Source organism: Salmo trutta, chromosome 23 (assembly GCF_901001165.1).
Source record: "Salmo trutta chromosome 23, fSalTru1.1, whole genome shotgun sequence".
Lineage (NCBI taxonomy): Eukaryota > Metazoa > Chordata > Actinopteri > Salmoniformes > Salmonidae > Salmo > Salmo trutta.
In genome coordinates, this window is record NC_042979.1 from 8,936,620 (window position 1) to 8,954,530 (window position 17,911).

At 43.5% G+C, this 17,911-nt stretch overlaps 1 protein-coding gene across 3 annotated transcripts; it reads left to right on the forward strand.

Moving 5' to 3' along the window:
* Positions 1-1,218: 1,218 nt before the first annotated feature.
* On the forward strand, positions 1,219-17,800 carry LOC115159237 (protein lin-54 homolog). 3 transcript variants are annotated; one of them, XM_029708743.1, is made up of 17 exons: positions 1,219-1,423; positions 3,652-4,416; positions 5,082-5,193; positions 5,364-5,476; positions 5,608-5,736; positions 6,197-6,389; positions 6,568-6,641; positions 6,778-6,966; positions 7,045-7,136; positions 8,168-8,239; positions 8,383-8,485; positions 8,690-8,827; positions 10,412-10,614; positions 12,708-16,434; positions 16,736-16,788; positions 17,036-17,210; positions 17,640-17,800. In XM_029708743.1, the coding sequence occupies exons 2-14, from the start codon at positions 3,685-3,687 to the stop codon at positions 12,901-12,903; spliced, it is 2,346 nt and encodes a 781-aa protein (XP_029564603.1). In that variant the 5' UTR covers positions 1,219-1,423; positions 3,652-3,684; the 3' UTR covers positions 12,904-16,434; positions 16,736-16,788; positions 17,036-17,210; positions 17,640-17,800. The 3 variants fall into 3 exon arrangements, with proteins under 3 accessions (XP_029564603.1, XP_029564604.1, XP_029564605.1); XM_029708744.1 differs by lacking the exon at positions 1,219-1,423 and adding an exon at positions 2,372-2,691; XM_029708745.1 differs by lacking the exon at positions 1,219-1,423 and adding an exon at positions 2,756-2,853.
* The last annotated feature ends 111 nt before the right edge of the window (positions 17,801-17,911 follow it).

Here is a 17,911-nt window from a genome sequence, read left to right on the forward strand (position 1 = left end):
GATGGGGGGCAATTGTGTGCCGCACCATGGGTCTTGGATCGTTGCGGCGATGTGTCTCTCCAACAGCACCCTGGAGAGGCGCGCTGGGAATAGACGCACTAAATATGTTTGTGTCTCTGCCTTTAAATTGGGCACGGCTTATCACAGGACGTCATCAGCGGTCACCAAAAAACCCATATGCCACTGGTTGAAAGAAATTCTCATTGTTTTGGGGCAGAATTATGTGAGGTTTTATGTCTTGTTGGATGTGTGTCTTGGTCAATTTAGCTCAGAAAATCCGTCCTCGTCAATCTGCCGCCATAGGCGGCCGCCTAAACCTGCCTTATGAGCGGGCCGGCCCTGGGCCCATCTCTCTATCTCTGTCACAGGAGCAGTGTGGTACAAAGAGCCTGGAGGACCAACAGGGAAGAGAGGTCCCAGAGCCACAGTGTGAAATATGGGGTTATAGTGAATTCAGTGTTTGAGATTTAATGATTACATTAAGACTACTATATTTACATGTTGTCACATCAGCGGTTAAATGTGAGCAAATACGTAATTGTTCCTTTATATTCCAAAATCTTTTATTTTTGTGCACTTGCTGAGGGTGTGTTCGTAAATTCACTTTAGAGTGACAGAGTGCGCTCAGAGTGCAGTCTGGGCATTCATAAATTCAGGGCATTGCCAAGATTGTACATTCCTAAATTTAGAGCGCTTCCAACACTGGACTCCCAAGCTGTCTAAAGTTGGCTAGCTTGCTAGCTACTTCCAGACACAAATAAATGAGAGAACACCTCACTCTGGCCATTTTACCAGGCCTAGCAGAGCTGTTTTGATGTTATCCAGAGCGTTGGTGACGTAACTGTGCTGCTGGCAACAATTTAATTCGCTTTTTTTGCCGACGTTTACCGACACTGGCTATATTCAACGGGTGTTCAGCGTTCATAAATGCATGTTATTCTGCGCTCTGGCACACTCAGACGATAGTTGTCTGAAATCGGAGTAGATGGCCACATTGAATTTACGAACACACCCTATAACGTTGGTGACTGTAAATGTGATGCTAGCAGCAATTGAATTACGTTTTTTGTCGACGTTTACTGAAACCCGTCATATTCAACGGGCATTGCGCATTCGTAAATGGCTCTGGCACACTCTGACAAGCTTGCTCAGGAATAAGAGTAGACAGCCAGAGTTAATTTACGAACGCACTCCTTTGTTGTAGCGCTATCGATGACGCGCAGTGTGGTTGTCAAGGAGGGCGTAACATTATTATGGGATGGTAGGGGTGAAATGGTGCTAGGCGCGGTATTTTGAACAATCGTCTACGTTTCTGTGGGTTTTACCGAGATGTTGCTCCGCCTGTACGGAACAGCGAAGGAGTGTGTGCGTTAACACGTTTCGTGTCACCAAAAGTGTTGCACCGAGGAGGAAAACAAGCCACGTAAGAATCTATTCGCTGTGTGAAAGGGGCAAAATAATGTTAGCCAACATGCTAATGAGTTAGCTGATGGCCAGGCTTGCTAGCTAACAGCTGATTATGTCCATTTGGCCAGTTAGCAGACAGCTAGTTAGCTGCATAGGAAGATACCTTATGCTAACTAGCTAACTTAGCATAGGACAACTGTTGTAGAAGCGATATGAAGTTAGAAAACATGCATAGGCACATTATAACACATTTATTTACCATTCATTCAAATAAAGGTGACTATTATCAACGTTACATAGCTGCATTTGCTGATGTTTGAGAATGACATTGATTATTCAGACTAACTTTGTGTGATTTAATATTTAATGACATCACATTACAAATGCAGCTTGTTTCCAGCACCCTGACAAATGGAGAGTAATGTTATGATTTCGTTCGCCCAGTTTGTAGTTAGGGCTTAGCTTGCAGGGGGGTTTTCCACTGCAGTTATCCTGTCTATTCAATTTTGGCAAGCCGGAAAAATACCCTCCTGGTCTGCTTACTGTCTGCTTGGTGAACTGGCTTGAAAGCAGCTGGGGCTTCGACTGTCAAATGGTCTGATTCTCGCCTCGGGCTTGGTTCCTCTAAGGTTGCTTTTTTTCCCAAGGAAGGTCATATCCCACTTTCTATATCAAGGTTTCTGGGGTGTTGTTCTGTGACAAATGACTGTAAAAAGGGTTGTTCTAATGAAATTTGTTTATTTTACATGTGAATATTTTTTTCCCCAAAGCACAAAATAACAGTTCACCACAGATGATTACCAATGGACAATAATGTAGATGTATTATTCGTGTCGTTATTCACTGTGTAGTTTTACACAGAGTACCATGTAAATATTTACAAGATAATATGGGTTGTAACGTTATGTGACAACGCGGAGTACTCTCTTAATATTGCAAACGGTACCACCATTACTTCATTGGTAAACAAGATACATGGCATGGGCGTTCATCTCCATTGCTATATCTTCCTCTCATCTCTTTAGTTAACTGATGACGAGGTGAAAATGGCGGATCTTTCGAAATCCAACCCCGGCCTGAAAATAGAAACGGAGCTAGCTAGCTGGTCGTTTTCATAGTGTTGCTCCTGTCACCAGTTTATGGTTTTGACAGGCTGCTTAGTTGAGAAAACAAGAATCAGGCCCCAACATATATCTTATAGAAAATTGAGAAGATGAACATCGATACCCCGTAGTTTATCGACTTGTATAGTGTACCATCTGTCTTATTTGGAGTACGGCGGAGGTAGGACAAAGATTGTTATTCTCTTGGATGTCCGAAGCGGCCTAGCCAAGCTAGCTATGTTAGCTAGCTAACTAGCTATCAACACAATCGATGACATGTTAGTTAGCTAGCTAGCTAAATTCTAATTTATACCGTTCGAAATCAGGTGGACTTTGTTGCAAAGTAAGCTTTTAATGTAGTATTGTAATCAAAGAGTTCGGGTCATAATGTCGTTACATAAACAAAAAAATGTGGTATTGTTCTTGGTGGCTGGCTACACTACCGCATTTAACTTAGCATTAGAAATGTTGGATAGCTATTTAAACATATCATTTATGATTATATATTTCTGTAACGTCAGATACTCGATGTTCCATTGCCTATGTGTGTACCAAACTTTTCATTTCTTATGAAATTCATCGCTGTCTTTGAAACTATTTGGTGGATTTGCTCTTGAGTCTTGCGTTATTGATAGCAGATCTATGCATCTCAATATATTTACTGATGTCACACACTACATGTTTTGGACTGTATATGACAATGACATCCTTCAAATCAATAGTGTTGGGTTTGCACCTTCTCGTGTCGTTGCAGTAGTGTGTGTGCGCAACATCCACACCGTTATATGCAAACATCAACACTTGTTTATATGCAGGAATTGGAAAAAGGTAATTCAGTTTTAGGCATCTCACTTTATTTAACTTTTTTTCTACATATAAAATACTTTTGCAATTGTTCTTGGTTGCCTATCAATTGCTTATTGGCACCAAGCAGGATCTAAAAACCTCTGGTTGGAAATGCATGTTTTGATTATATCCCAAAAGTTGCTGCAGCTATTTCTGTCGTTTTTTGTGTGTACTGGTACTTTCCTTGATATGAAAGGAAAGTACCAGAAAAGGTGTTTGATGCTTCTAATAAATTATTTGGACTGACATTCTTATTGGACTGACATTCTAATGTACCCCGTTTTGTCTCCTGCAGCGACTGATTTGAGCTGAGTGTAAACCTGGAGACATGGATGTGGTGTCGCCAGAGCTGAACATCCTCCTCCCTGACGAGATAATGGACACCGAGGCCATCGTCATGGACGACGACCCCCCGGCCGAGTCCCCTACAGCCTCTGGCCAATCACAGCCCAGCGACGATGCACCAATCCCCATGGAAACAGATGTTCTCGCCGTCCCAGAGATCGTTAGCCTGTGTTCGGATGCCACTCCGACCCAGCGGACCCAGGCCCTGACCACCTCCATCACCACAGACTCCACACTCTGTAGCACCACCTCTGCCACTCAGCTCCTCCTCACCCCATCCATAGCTTCATCCTCCCCCCTTACCCTCCGACCCGCCACAGCCTCCACCCTCACCTCTACCAGCCCGGGCGTGGTCAGTCTCACCTCGGGGGGCTTACAGAAGCTCTCAGCCAACCACCAGATCATCCTCAATAAGGTGGCCTCATCCCCGGGAGCAGACACCACCAGGTCCCCAGGCACCACCACTATCACTCCAGGGGGCCAGAAGTTCATGGTGACGGCCATAGGCAAGTCAGGCCAGTCTATTGTGCTGCAGCTGCCCCACACGGGCTCCAAGCCTGGCTCAGGTCAGGGGGAGGCCAAGGCCCACCCGCAGCATTTCAAGGTGCTGACAATAGGGGGGAGGACAGACCTGAAGCCAGTCATGGTGGGGCAGGCGGTCAGCTCGGCCAGTCAGGTGTCCACCTTGCAGGCCCAGCAGCTGAAGACTGTTCAGGTGAGACCTGACATTTTTGTAATTTTATTAGATTTTTCTCCCCAATTTCGCGATATCCGATTGATAGTTAGTCTTGTTCCATCGCAGCAACTACTGTACGGACTCGGGAGAGGTGACGGTTGAGAGCCGTGCGTCCTCCGGAACACGACCCTGCCAAGCCGCTCTGCTTCTCGACACAATGCTTGCTTAACCCGGAAGCCAGCCGCACCAATGTGTCGGAGGAAACGCCGTACACCTGGCAAGCGTGCACTGCGCCCGGCCCACCACAGGAGTCACTAGAGCGCGATGGGACAAGGACAACCCGGCCGGCCAAACCCTCCCCTAACCCGGACGACGCTGGGCCAATTGTGTGCCGCCTCATGGGTCTCCCGGGTCGCGGCCGGCTGCGACACAGCCTGGGATCGAACCAGGATCTGTGGTGACACAGATTGCGATCCAGTGCCTTAGACCGCTGCGCCACTCGGGAGGCCCGAGGCCTGATTTGTTTACTTGTTTGTTGACCTGTTTGTCTGTGCTCAGCTGTGTACACATTTTGTATTGAGGAGATTAATGTAGCCACAGGTTACCTTTTTGGAGGTTTGCTGGTGATTTGGCCAGCTTCATGTGTAGGTCTCTTCTTTGCTGTAGTTTGTACAGTGAAGGTCAATGAATGTATTTGCCAACAGATTGCAAAGAAAACGCAGGTGTCATCAGCTGGACCAATCAAGTTCATCATCACTAAAGCTGTCAACAACAAAGGTCTGACCGCCCAGACATCAGTATCCAATGTCATTACAGGTAATCACCATCACGTGTTTGTAAGCTGTGTAATCATTGAACGTACAGCCCGAGTTATAACTGTGTCATAACCGCTTTGAGCCATAGAAATGTATGTAGACTTTGACCCCTGTCCCTGGTTCTGACCTCATCGTTGTGATTCTGTGCCCTCCCCCAACCCCACCTCCCAGGTCGAGTCCTGTCCACGAGCAGCCCAGTGACCTCCCCGCGGACCATCACTCTCTCTGAGACCCTCAGCTCCAGCAGCAAGATTGCCATCTCCCCCCTCAAGTCACCTAGCAAAGTCAGACATGCTGCCACTCAATCCCTCTGACCCCACTTTGAGTGAGGGAGAGAGAGACCCATTGCAGTTTTCCCCATTTTGCGTTTGGATTTCATGACTTAAACCGATACTGTTTTCTTTTTGTGTAACAGTTGACAGTGGTGTCGGTGGCCTCCCAGGTACCCAACTCCCCTCAGAAGTCAGTGTCTCTGCCGCTCAACATGGCCCACCTGGGACAGCAGATACTAGTACAACAGTCTACAGCCACCTCTCCAGCCAAGGTAGTCTCCAGCCATTCTACTGCATAGGTAAAACTAACCTCTCTAACAGTTTCTCTGGCCCTCTGGGACCCCAGCCTCAGGACTGCACATTTTTTTGGTTCTATTCAAGCACAGGATCACCTGATTCAACTAGCCAACTTATCACCGAAAAGTAGCCTTACTCCGTTTGCACACACTGTATCTCGATTTTTCTATTGTGTTATTGACTGTACTTTTTGTTTATCCTATGTGTAACTCTTTTGTTGTTTTTTTGTCGCACTGCTTTGCTTTATCTTGGCCAGGTCGCAGTTGTAAATGAGAACTTGTTCTCAACTGGCCTACCTGGTTAATTAAAGGTGAAATTAAAAAAAAATACTCTAACCACAAGGCCGCCAAGTTAATCACCAAGCCCTTGATAATTTGAATCAGACATGCTACTGCTGACCCTGACCATTTTTTCCCCCCTCCTCTCTCCTCACAGCCCATGAAGCCGGTGCAGACTGTGACGGTGGGCGGCCCCCAGTTTAAGACCATCTTCCCCCTGTCCACCTCGTCCAACGTGCAGCAGATCCAGGTGCCAGGCAGCCGCTTCCACTACGTCAGGCTGGTCACTGCCACCACGGGCAGCAGCACGGGACAGGCCGGCAGCCACTGCACCAACTCATCCATGACCGGTAGGAGACAGACTCACCATCCATAGCATTTTGTGACATCTGTTGATGTAAAATTACGATTGATTGATTGACCATCCGTAGAGACTGTCAGGGGTAGTCTTGTAGGTCCAAACAGAGTCATAATATAGAGAAGCATTTACCATAGTGTGCTTTCATATGACCTCTCTTCCTTCCACAGCCAAGCCCATGGTGGTCAACACAGCCCAAGTCAGGATGTCTGTCCCCATCATCCCAGCACAGACCATGAAGCAGGTGAAACACACACATTACTTACAGATGGAATTGTTCCCCTACTCATTCATTCACTCGGCCACAACAGCTACAGACATGCACTCTCAATTAATGTAGTGTAATTTAACTAACCTTCATTACTCTCCCCCTCTCTCAGGTGGTGCCCAAGCCCCTGACGTCGTCGGGCCAGTTACTGACTACCCAGACCCAGCAGAGGTTGATCATGCCCGCCACGCCGCTGCCCCAGATCCAGCCCAACCTCACCAACCTACCCCCGGGCACCGTGCTGGCGCCTGGGTCTGGGAACATGGGCTATGCTGTGCTGCCCGCACATTATGTCACGCAGGTATAGTGCTGGGTTGTATGTTAGAGGTATTTTAAACGTGTGTGTCCGTGTTCTCACGTCTCTCTTGCTTCCGTTCAGCTCCAACAGTCTGCGTATGTGACTTTGGCCAGCAGCTCTGGGTTCCCCAACCCTACAGGCATCCAGACTCAGGCCAGACTGCCTCTCAATGGGTGAGCACAGCAAAGCATCACACAGTGGAAGTCTCCAACTGGATATGATCTGTGCTTTGATTGGAAAGAAGTCCTTGTCAGTAAAAATGCGGTTTGCGATCAAGCTATGCTATGTTTATTTATTTACCGAGCTCCAAAAGTGAAATTACACTGACTATGAGGCTAAAATGTACTGTCAGCTTTAATTTGAGGGTATTTTCAAAATTACAATACTTTGTACCTAGTCCCATCATTTTATGGGACCAAGGTATTGGGACAAATTCACTTATGTGCATTAAAGTAGTACAAAGTTCAGTATTTGTGGTCCCATTTTCATAGCATGCAATGACTACATCAAGTGGGTGACTACAAATTTGTTAGATGCATTTGCTGTTTAATTTGGTTGTTTTCCAGGTAATTTTTTTGGCCCAATGGAAATTAATGGTAAATAATGTATTGTGCCATTTTGGAGTCACTTTTCTTGGAAATAAGAGTAAAATGTTTCTAAACACTTCTACATGAATGTGGATGCTACCATGATTGCAGATAATCCTGAATGAATCATGAATAATGATGATCATACCCCCAAGACATGCTAACCTCTCACCATTCCAATAACGGGAAATTTGCATATTTTTTTGGGGGGGGTGTGTATGATATTTGGTGTGTAACTTTTTCACTCTTCATTATTCAGGATTATCTGTAATCATGGTAGCATCCACATTTGTGTAGAAGTGTTTAGAAACATATTCTATTCTTACTTAGAATTTAGTCATTGTATCATTTCAAATCCGCAGTGCTGGAGTACAGAGGCAAAACAACAACAGATTTGTCACTGTCCCAATACTTGTGGAGCTCACTGTATTTCATGTTTTGTTGTCACATACGCTGGATAGGTGCAGTGAAATGTTGTTTTACAGGGTCAGCCACAGTAGTGCTGCGCCCCTGGAGCAAATTGGGCTTAAGTGCCTTGCTCAAAGGCACATCGACAGATTGTTTGTCCACGTTGTTAATGCGCTGACTAATCATACGCGTATTCCTTCCTCCCACAGTTTATCAACATCAGACGCTGCCTCCAGACCACGGAAGCCCTGCAACTGCAACAAGTCGCAGTGTCTCAAACTGTATGTACTATAACTTACAGGGAACTCCAACCCACGCAACTGTGCAACAGAATTCCTGCTTTAAAAAAAGAAAAATCCTGTATTTAGAGTGTAGACATCATGGAGATGAGCATAACCTCTGAATGTGGTATTGCTCTCTGCAGGTACTGTGACTGCTTTGCCAACGGGGAGTTCTGTCAGAACTGTAACTGTACCAACTGCTTCAACAACCTGGAACACGAGACTGAGCGAGCTAAAGCCATCAAGGTGAGGAACGGGCCGCCACCACAAGACAAATCACATTCGACTCTGTCACCTTATTTGTTTTGGTTTTTGTGTGGAGAAAAGCTTTGCGTGGCTAATAGGCCTTGATTAGTGTTATCATTTGGTCTTATGTTAAAAGTAACCATCAGTTGTATCTGACTACTTGTGTAAAGAGTTGTTTTAAAAGGGGTGTATTATTTCCCCCAGGCGTGTCTGGACCGTAACCCGGAGGCGTTCAAGCCGAAGATCGGTAAAGGTAAAGAGGGCGAGTCGGACCGCAGACACAGCAAAGGCTGCAACTGTAAACGCTCAGGATGCCTGAAGAACTACTGCGAGTGTTACGAGGTGGGCCTCCATCTCTCTCTCTCACCAACATACCTGTCCTTCTACGGGTGGATGTTAAAGTTGTATTCTCTACTGTTCTATTCCATCTTACTTTCACTTGTCCAATCTTTTGATATCACTGTAGATAAAAGGTAGGAAACGATGTGAAGACTAGGACTGTGGCGGTCATGACATTTTGTCAGCCTTTAACTGTCAAGCAAATAACTGCCGGTCTCACGGTAATTGACCGTTAATTAACAAACACATTTAGCATCTCCTGGCTTCCACACACAGCCTAAAAGACACTGATGCAGACCTTTGGAACATCTACATTTTAAAAGTTGTAAGGTTTTTTTTGGGGGGGGTCACATGAAAGGCATGCGCTCTGCTCTGTTTCTTGCACAAGCTGCACACACTTCATCAGTCTCCCATTCACAATTTGACAAGCACTTGATAATATTCTCACCCATCAGACTATTCTTAATTGAATCTATTCTTATTTTTTATTTAGAATATTCCACAAAAAAAACATAATCCGTAGCCTGCAAATAGAGGTTGTTTTTAATATACCAGGTGGTTGTAAAGCAGATTTATGTGCTTAATTTTAAGAATTGAGCAATAAATATAGCAGCACGAGAAAGCTGGGATCCTCTTTTAAATAGTGGCCAGTCAAAACTCTGTTTTCACACACGATTGCGCAATGGCTGCTTATAAGATCACATGTTTCACTAGGCTATGGGCTCTCCAACCCTGTTTCAGAGGTCCTGCACAGCAGGTGATCCTATTCCACTCAAACTGAATGCCAGGGCTCTCATGAAGTGTTTGGTTTGATTTTCGATGGCATTTGCATTGATGTCAGAGTGATTCGATTTTTAAATGTTTTTGTTTAACCTTTTATTGAACTAGGCAAGTCAGTTAAGAACAAATTCTTATTTACAATGACAGCCTACTCCGGCCAAACCTGGACGACGCTGGGCCAATTGTGTGTCGCCCAATGGGACTCCCAATCACGGCCAGATGTGATACAGCAGGCTGTTTGCAACAAGGCACTTAAGTAATACTGCAAATAAATTAACATTTTGTCCTGAATACAAAGTGTTATTTTTGGGGTAAATCCAACAACACATCACTGAGCACCACTCTGCATATTTTCAAGCATGGTGGTGGCTGCATCGTTATGGGTATGCTTGTCATCGGCAAGGACTAGGTAGTTTTTAAGGATAAAAATGTGCGCCGCCCTATGGGACTCCCAATCACGGCCGGATATGATATAGCCTGGGTAATGGAGTGCTGAGTACCAGACCATTAGCAAGTTTGGTAGGCTACTAATGACCATCAGCGGCATCAGTGCGCCTTGGAGAAGCCTGGTTATCGTGACTCAACGGTCACATGGAATTTGACTGTGACTCGTGACTGGCGATAACACGGTCACTGTAACAGCCCGAGTGAAGACCTTACTTGTCGGTGTGGGCGCATGACTTTTGTTCCAGCCAAGCAGTAAAACCAAGCTGTAACACACCTAATTCAGTTCATCGTTTTCGGGGGTAAGATTCCCCACCTGACCTCATTGAGACACAGCCTTACTGTTTCTTCTCTCTCTGCCAGGCCAAGATCATGTGCTCGTCTACCTGTAAGTGTGTTGGCTGTAAGAACTTTGAGGAGAGCCCTGAGAGGAAGACTCTGATGCACCTGGCCGACGCAGCTGAGGTCAGAGTTCAACAGCAGACGGCAGCCAAGACCAAGCTGTCGTCGCAGATCTCAGACCTGTTCACAAGGACCACCCCGTCCATCACCAGCGGAGGGGGGAGGTAAAGACTCCCTCTAGACTCACTCTCTCCAGCCTCACCTTTCTAGATTCACCCTCTCGCTTTCTAAGTTTACCAGTAAACTACCAGATTTTTGTTATCTTTCCAGGATTTTATGTAATCTATCGAAAAACAACATCTAGTGGCCCTTTTTGGTACTTCAGACTATCATAGTCTGTAATAGTCTCTGGCCCACTGTGTAGTTTTATCACATGTAAAATATATGACATAAGATAATTACATACAGTACCAGTCAGAAGTTTGGACACATCTACTCATTCCATGTTTTTTTTCTTTGTTTTTACTATTTTCTACATTGTATAATAATAGTGAAGACATCAGAACTATGAAATAAGACACGTGGAATCATGTAGTAACCAAAAAAGTGTTAAACAAATCAAAATATATTTTTATATTTGAGATTTTTCAAATTAGCCACCCTTTGCCTTGATGACAGCTTTGCACACGATTGGCATTCTCTCAACCAGCTTCATGAGGTAGTCACCTGGAATGCATTTAATTTAACAGGTGTGTCTTGTTAAAGTTTATTTGTGGAATTTCTTTCCTCCTTAATGGCTCAAGTGCAATCAGTTGTGTTGTGACAAGTTAGGGGTGGTATACAGAAAATAGCCCTATTTGGTAAAAGACCAAGTCCATATTATGGCAAGAACAGCTTGATTTAAGCAAAGAGAAACAACAGTCCATCATTGCTTTAAGACATGAAGCTCAGTCAATCCGGAAAATGTCAAGAACTTTTAACGTTTCTTCAAGCGCAGTCGTAAAAACCATCAAGTGCTATGATGAAACTGGCTCTCATGAGGACCGCCACAGGAAAGGAAGACAAGTTCATTAAATGACCAGCCTCAGAAATTGCAGCCCAAATAAATGCTTCACAGAGTTCAAGTAACAGACACATCTCAACATCAACTGTTCAGAGGAGACTGCGTGAATCAAGCCTTCATGGTCAAATTGCTGCAAATAAACCACTACTAAAAGACACCAATAAGAAGAGACTTGCTTGGGCCAAGAAACACGAGCAATGGACATTAGACCGGTGGAAATCTGTCCTTTGGTCTGATGAGTCCAAATTTGAGATTTTTGCTTCCAACCGCCGTGTCTTTGTAAGATGCAGAGTAGGTGAACGCATGATCTCCGCATGTGTGGTTCCCACCGTGAAGCATGGAGGAGGAGGTGTGATAGTGTCACCAGCAAAGCACCGTCAGTGATTTATTTAGAATTCAAGGCACACTTAACCAGCATGGCTACCACAGCATTCAGCGATATGCCATCCCATCTGGTTTGTGCTTAGTGGGACTATCATTTGTTTTTCAACAGGACATTGACCTAAAACACACCTCTAGGCTGTGTAAGGGCTATTTGACCAAGAAGGAGAGTGATGGATTGCTGCATCAGATGACTTGGCCTCCACAATCACCCAACCTCCACCCAATTGAGATTGTTTGGGAGGAGTTGGACCACAGAGTGAAGGAAAAGCAGCCAGCAAGTGCTCAGCGTATGTGGGATCTCCTTCAAGACTGTTGGAAAAGCATTCCAGGTGAAGCTGGTCGAGAGAATTCCAAAAGTGTGCAAATCTGTCATCAAGGCAAAGGGTGGCTACTTTGAAGAATATGAAATATATTTTGAAATGTTTAACACATTTTTGGTCACTCCATGATTCCATATGTGTTATTTCATCGTTTTGATGCCTTCACTATTATTCTACAATGTATAAAATAGTAAAAATAAAGAAAAACCCTTGGAAGGAGTAGGTGTGTCCAAACTTTTGACTGGTACTGTGTGTGAAAATAATACTATATATGAATCCTTTTTTGGTTATTCCTATATAAATTACCAAAGTTATTGCTATAGGTTTTCTTTTAATTTCCCAAATTACTGACGATTCTGGTAACTTTGGTAAATTACTGTTAGCTTTGCAACTTCTCACCCCCTCTCCTCCACCCATCCTCTCTAGATGTATTCTGTGTAGCCTCAACCCCTCTCGCCTCCCCCTCTTCAGCCTATCCTGCTTTGTACTCCCCCTTTATGTTGTGTATCTTGTGGTAGAACAGTGGCTGATCTCATCCTCTATCCACCAGGATGCCTTTTACATTTGTGACGAAGGAGGTGGCAGAGGCCACGTGTGAGTGTCTGCTGGAGCAGGCTGAGCAGGCAGAGCTGATCCAGCAGCCCCAGGCCACCGCAGAGAGGATGATCCTGGAGGAGTTTGGACGCTGCCTCATGAGAATCATCAGCTCAGCGGGCAAGACGGACTGTCCCTCCATCAACTGCTAGACCAGGTCCATGGGTTCGCTGTCTGTATGTCTCTCACCCAGCCCAGTGAAAACTAGTGCTGGGAGACTAGAAGGGAATAGTGGCCTCCTCTCTCCCCCAGTTTGAGAGCTAAACATTAGGACTGGTGAGTGGTAGTGGTCCTTGGTTTCTCTGCCTCCCGGGCTGGCTAGCTAGCCGCCCAGTCTCAGAGATGAGCAGTGGGTCTGGGAGATGAGGGGAGTCGGCCCTGGGCGCCATCTCTCTCGCCCACCCTCTGGGCAAAGCATTGGGAGAGGAGTGGACTGTCTGTCTGCTCCACTTACTGCTAGCCATGCCCATGTGCTTTCTCTCCCATCCCTATAGTGCTAGCATTGGATAGGGTGGAGAGTGGTGCACAGTCCCGTCTATTGTTAGCTAGCTAGACCCAGCCAGCACTAGGAGGCAAGGACAGTCCTGAGCACTGCTCACCGTTTACCCACCCTCATAGATCTAGTGTTGGGAGGATGTGCATTTCTCTGGAGCTGGTGCTTCTCCTTCACAGTTAGTGGGAATAGCCTTTGCATAGCCTTGGCTGAAGGAAGGGGCTGTCCCCATGCCCCCAGCCTCCCTGAAAAAATAAGGATTGTGGGAGAGACTTGCCAGAGAAAGAGGTGCAAGGGGGAACAAACAAATGTTTGTGTTTTGGGAAGGGGTGTTGTTTTAGATAATAGGATATTTTTTTAAATCTTTTTTTATCACATTTATTTTCTCCATCTTATTATGGCTCTGTTTGCATATGTCCCTCTCTTTCACCCTCTCCCTCTGTTTGAATCATTTCTGAGGGTTGTGGATGCAGACGAGGAAAGAAGGGTCACATTCTGCCTGCCTTCTACAGGTAGTAACCCAGGTTCTAATCATGATGGCCATCTCTCTACAGAAACTATCTTATTACTGTTACCCACTATTTATTTTCCTCAACCTCTGTTTCAGCTTGTGCTCAGAGCTTTGCAAAATATCTAGGAACAACTAACACATTCCCACTGACTTTTATCACAGATTAGAATTCCATTTGCCATTTTTACATTTTTAAACAACTAAATAGTATGTATTTTGGTATGGGGGGTTTGTTCAATTGGGGGGGGGGGGGGTACTGTTTCTGACACATTCATGTAGGGTAAGGTTTCACAATATCAAATCTAAGTTATTTGCGCTACTAAAGTGCTCATGGCTTATGGTACTCTAAATTCATTGTCAGGGTATGAAAGTTGTCCACTTTATTAGGGAAATATGAATATCGGATGCTAGGTGCCCCTATTATTATTTTTTTTACTACTTTGTGAATATCAATTTGCCTCTTTCCAAACGCATGGAGAACAGCACGCACGCACACGTTGGATAACCGTCAAGAACCAGCGGTAGATTGTTCGATTGGATAATTAATCTAGTCATAGTATGTCCGAAGCACTGCAACTATTTTAGCATTGCAGAGTGCCTTTATGCTACAGTAAGCTGTAGCTTTGTGCTTTACTAAGTCATCACGGATAACCAGGCAACACATGATTTGGCCTCTTGTGTGTCGCACTGTAACGCTACCCATCAAGTGTGTGTGTTCAACAGCCTTTGGGTAGTGTTTTGAATAAAGAAAGTGATGTTTTTAAGACCCTTTTGGGTCAGTTATTTCCCTACTCACAAAGCCAATCCCTTTCTGTATGTGTTGAGTGTATTGGGACCGTGTGTTTTTAAAAATACTGCTATTAGTTATTGTAGCCTTATTTCCCCCCCAGGATACCTTTGCCTTACGTTCTCCACTCTGCTCAGGGCATTGAAGGACTTTTACTACATTGTCTGTCTATTGTTCTTTCCTGCAATGTTATTGAAGACACACGTTTAAAAAAAACAAAACAAAAAAATGTACTTCCAAGCAGGCGTTTGACAAATGACCCTCGTCCAAACTTTGTGTGTGTCATGTTTTTCACCATAAGAGATGTTATACACCATCACACATGCTTTTCAAAGTTGTAATCATCCCTATGCACTGAAAACGTTGCTGGATGCTGAAGTATTACAAAATTGCTGTACAGCAGCATCAACAATTGGTCTGCGTGTTTGAATGACATGATGCATCCCAAATAGCTTTATTCATACTAGAAAATAAACATTTCTCTGTGGCCTGTTCAGGTGGGTGCAATGTTACAGAACGTTCAGATAGAAATGGACCGTGTAGAAACGATACAATGGTATTTTAGGTAGAGGATTGGGATTCTATGCTCTGTTTTACATGTCTATCCGCAACATTTGTCTCACCTCATTGAATACACCCCTACTGTCCGTTGTCATCCCACAAAGTGGGACATTTTCAAAGGGCTTCCAATAGAGGAGCACAACCAGAACCCTGTGATGGTGCTAAACTCACTACGTCAATCTGATGATGAAAGTTAGGGAATTATTTTTTTTAGATTGTCTTCTCACGAAGTGAGACATTTAACAGAATTAATCAATCAATAGCAATCAAGCTAAATTGTGCTCTGTTGGAAAACAGAAAAGTTTAACAAATCTAGATATTTCAGGAGAAACTTAACCCATGAAACTTGGTAGTAATAAATGTACACTAAACAAAACAATGGACCTTCTCATAATGTTTGCAATAACAGGCTTTTTTTTACTGAGGGAGTCTGTACTGAACTTAGTCTTTTTCTAGACTATACTGAAGTGATCTGTGTAAATCTGCACCTCCATGTTTCAAAGACCATTTGCAATGGCTCTGTAGTACTCCGCTGTATTCCGGGTTGGTTGATTGTATATGTTACGTGACCATTGCCTGTATTACTTTCTAGGTGAAATCAAGTTCTTTTTTTTTTTTTTTATATATATAAAAAAGTTTTTATTTTACCGTTCTTGTAAACATCTTTCTGTCAAGAATGATTTATCTCACGTTATCCTCATGATTATAACACAGTATCACACAGAATTAAAGTACTTTTTTATTTTCAGATTTAAAGATTTATATTCAGTAAAGCGTATGTAAGATGTTGACTGTAATGTAAGCGAAGTACGAAGCAAATTAAATTTATACATTTAAGTATGAATTTCTTTCTCAATTGGTACACTAAATTGCATTAATATTTTACAAACAAATGCATAAGCCTGTTGGATATTGTCAGATCTCTGATTTATATAAATTATTTTCTGACGGCAATGAATTTTTTTTTACAGTGACATGAGGTTGATTTGCAAGCGATTTAAACCTATACATTAACACTTTTGTAATTGAAACGCTGTTATAGATGTCCATATTTGATTGATTTATTTTAGGAGTTGTCAGCAGACATCTTATTTAAGTCCTGCCTTTTCTCTTGTTTTTCCCACATTGCTTTGCGGTGTACATAAAAGGCGTGCGCAAATTACCACCACGAGGTCTGGTCATTTCACTTTGGTTAATAGTACAGCGAAAATCTGGCAAGTCGTGTGACATCGATGGAAAAAAAGAAATGATATTGAAGAATGATTTGATAAAGAAATGACTTCGTCATTTGTTGGCGAGATGATGACTGGGTATTTGATGCAGATCTTGCAGTAAGTTGTCTTCAGTCCTCTAATAGCAAAGCTAGCTACTGCTAACAAATGCTGATAGTAGCTCGCTATCTTTAGCCAGTGTTGACTATTGGCTATCAATATCAAAGATTCTTATCCCTTTGTCCGATGATTTAAATCTTTGCTGTTCACATCATGAACCTCTGTGATTACATTTTTTACAACTATGAGGACTCGTAACTAGCTTAAAATTGTTTAAGTCTAGACTGCACGTGGTCTGTAGCTTGACCTATGCTTGACTCAAGAATGTTGTAACAATGTATCAATTTGCTGCCTTTTCTAGTGTCTTCCGATGCAATGTTGCAGGATGGATGACAAACTGATACAGGACTCATGGTAAGATATCAAATTGGCTAGTCTGTCAAACAACTATAATTCTGAACAGTAACTGCTTGAGGAAATCATGGAGTCCAACAGACCATTTCCTTGTCCTATGATTAAAATCTGTATCTGCTGTTCACATCATGAACCAAAGTGATTATTATTACATTAATATGAGGACGTGCATTAGCCTATAATTAGTATTTTGACTAGCTTTGATTGTACTGTATTTTAAGCTTACATTTTGGTGCTGATCCAACAGAATACTGTTGGTGGTGGAAAGGATGTGACTTGGACCAGGAGGTCAGTTCAGTACTTTTCCCTGATACAACATGGAGGCCCGTATAGATCATAGCAACTGTGGAGAGGCTCTTGATTTCTTCAGTGCTGTGCAGCAACTCACTGGGTATTGGCAGACAGCCGTGTTATAACAGAAGGTATACCAAAACTTTTATTTTTACTGCTCTAATTACATTGGTAACCAGTTTATAATAGCAATAAGGCACCTTGTGGGTTTGTGAGATTTGGCCAATATACCAGTTACGGCTGTATCCAGGCACGTGGTATATTGGCCATATACCACACCCCCTTGTGACTTATTGCATAAGTATGATGCAGGTAATCCTAGAGGGTATATTTTAATATGGATATGCGTGCAGGCTGTTTTAATGATTACTACCAATCTGACCTAGTCGTCCAAGCCTGGGGGAGATTTTTTATTATTGAACTTGAATGAGGGTAGTGTCTTCAATGTTTCAGTTATATGGCCAGGTTATTGTCATTATTTAGTATGCAGGCATGTTTAAAATGGCTATCAAAGGACATATCCCTATTCACACTAACCATGAGTTTCTGTTTTTCCCCAGGCTTCGGCAAGAAGAGTGCCCTGGAAGGTTTCGTGTTTTCCATGGTGACATTGCCTACAAAGATGGCACCTTGTGAAATTGCAGCACAAATTAATATAAGCATTTACTATCCCTTGTCCAATTCCAATAAATTTTTTTGGGGGGAATAACCCTACAAAGTATGTTAATTTGAATGACTGATCATTTCAGAAATATGTGTGGTGTCTCACGTCTTGGCAATAGAACATTGAAATGACATTTTGAAGGTGAAGGTTACACGAACGCGATTGAAA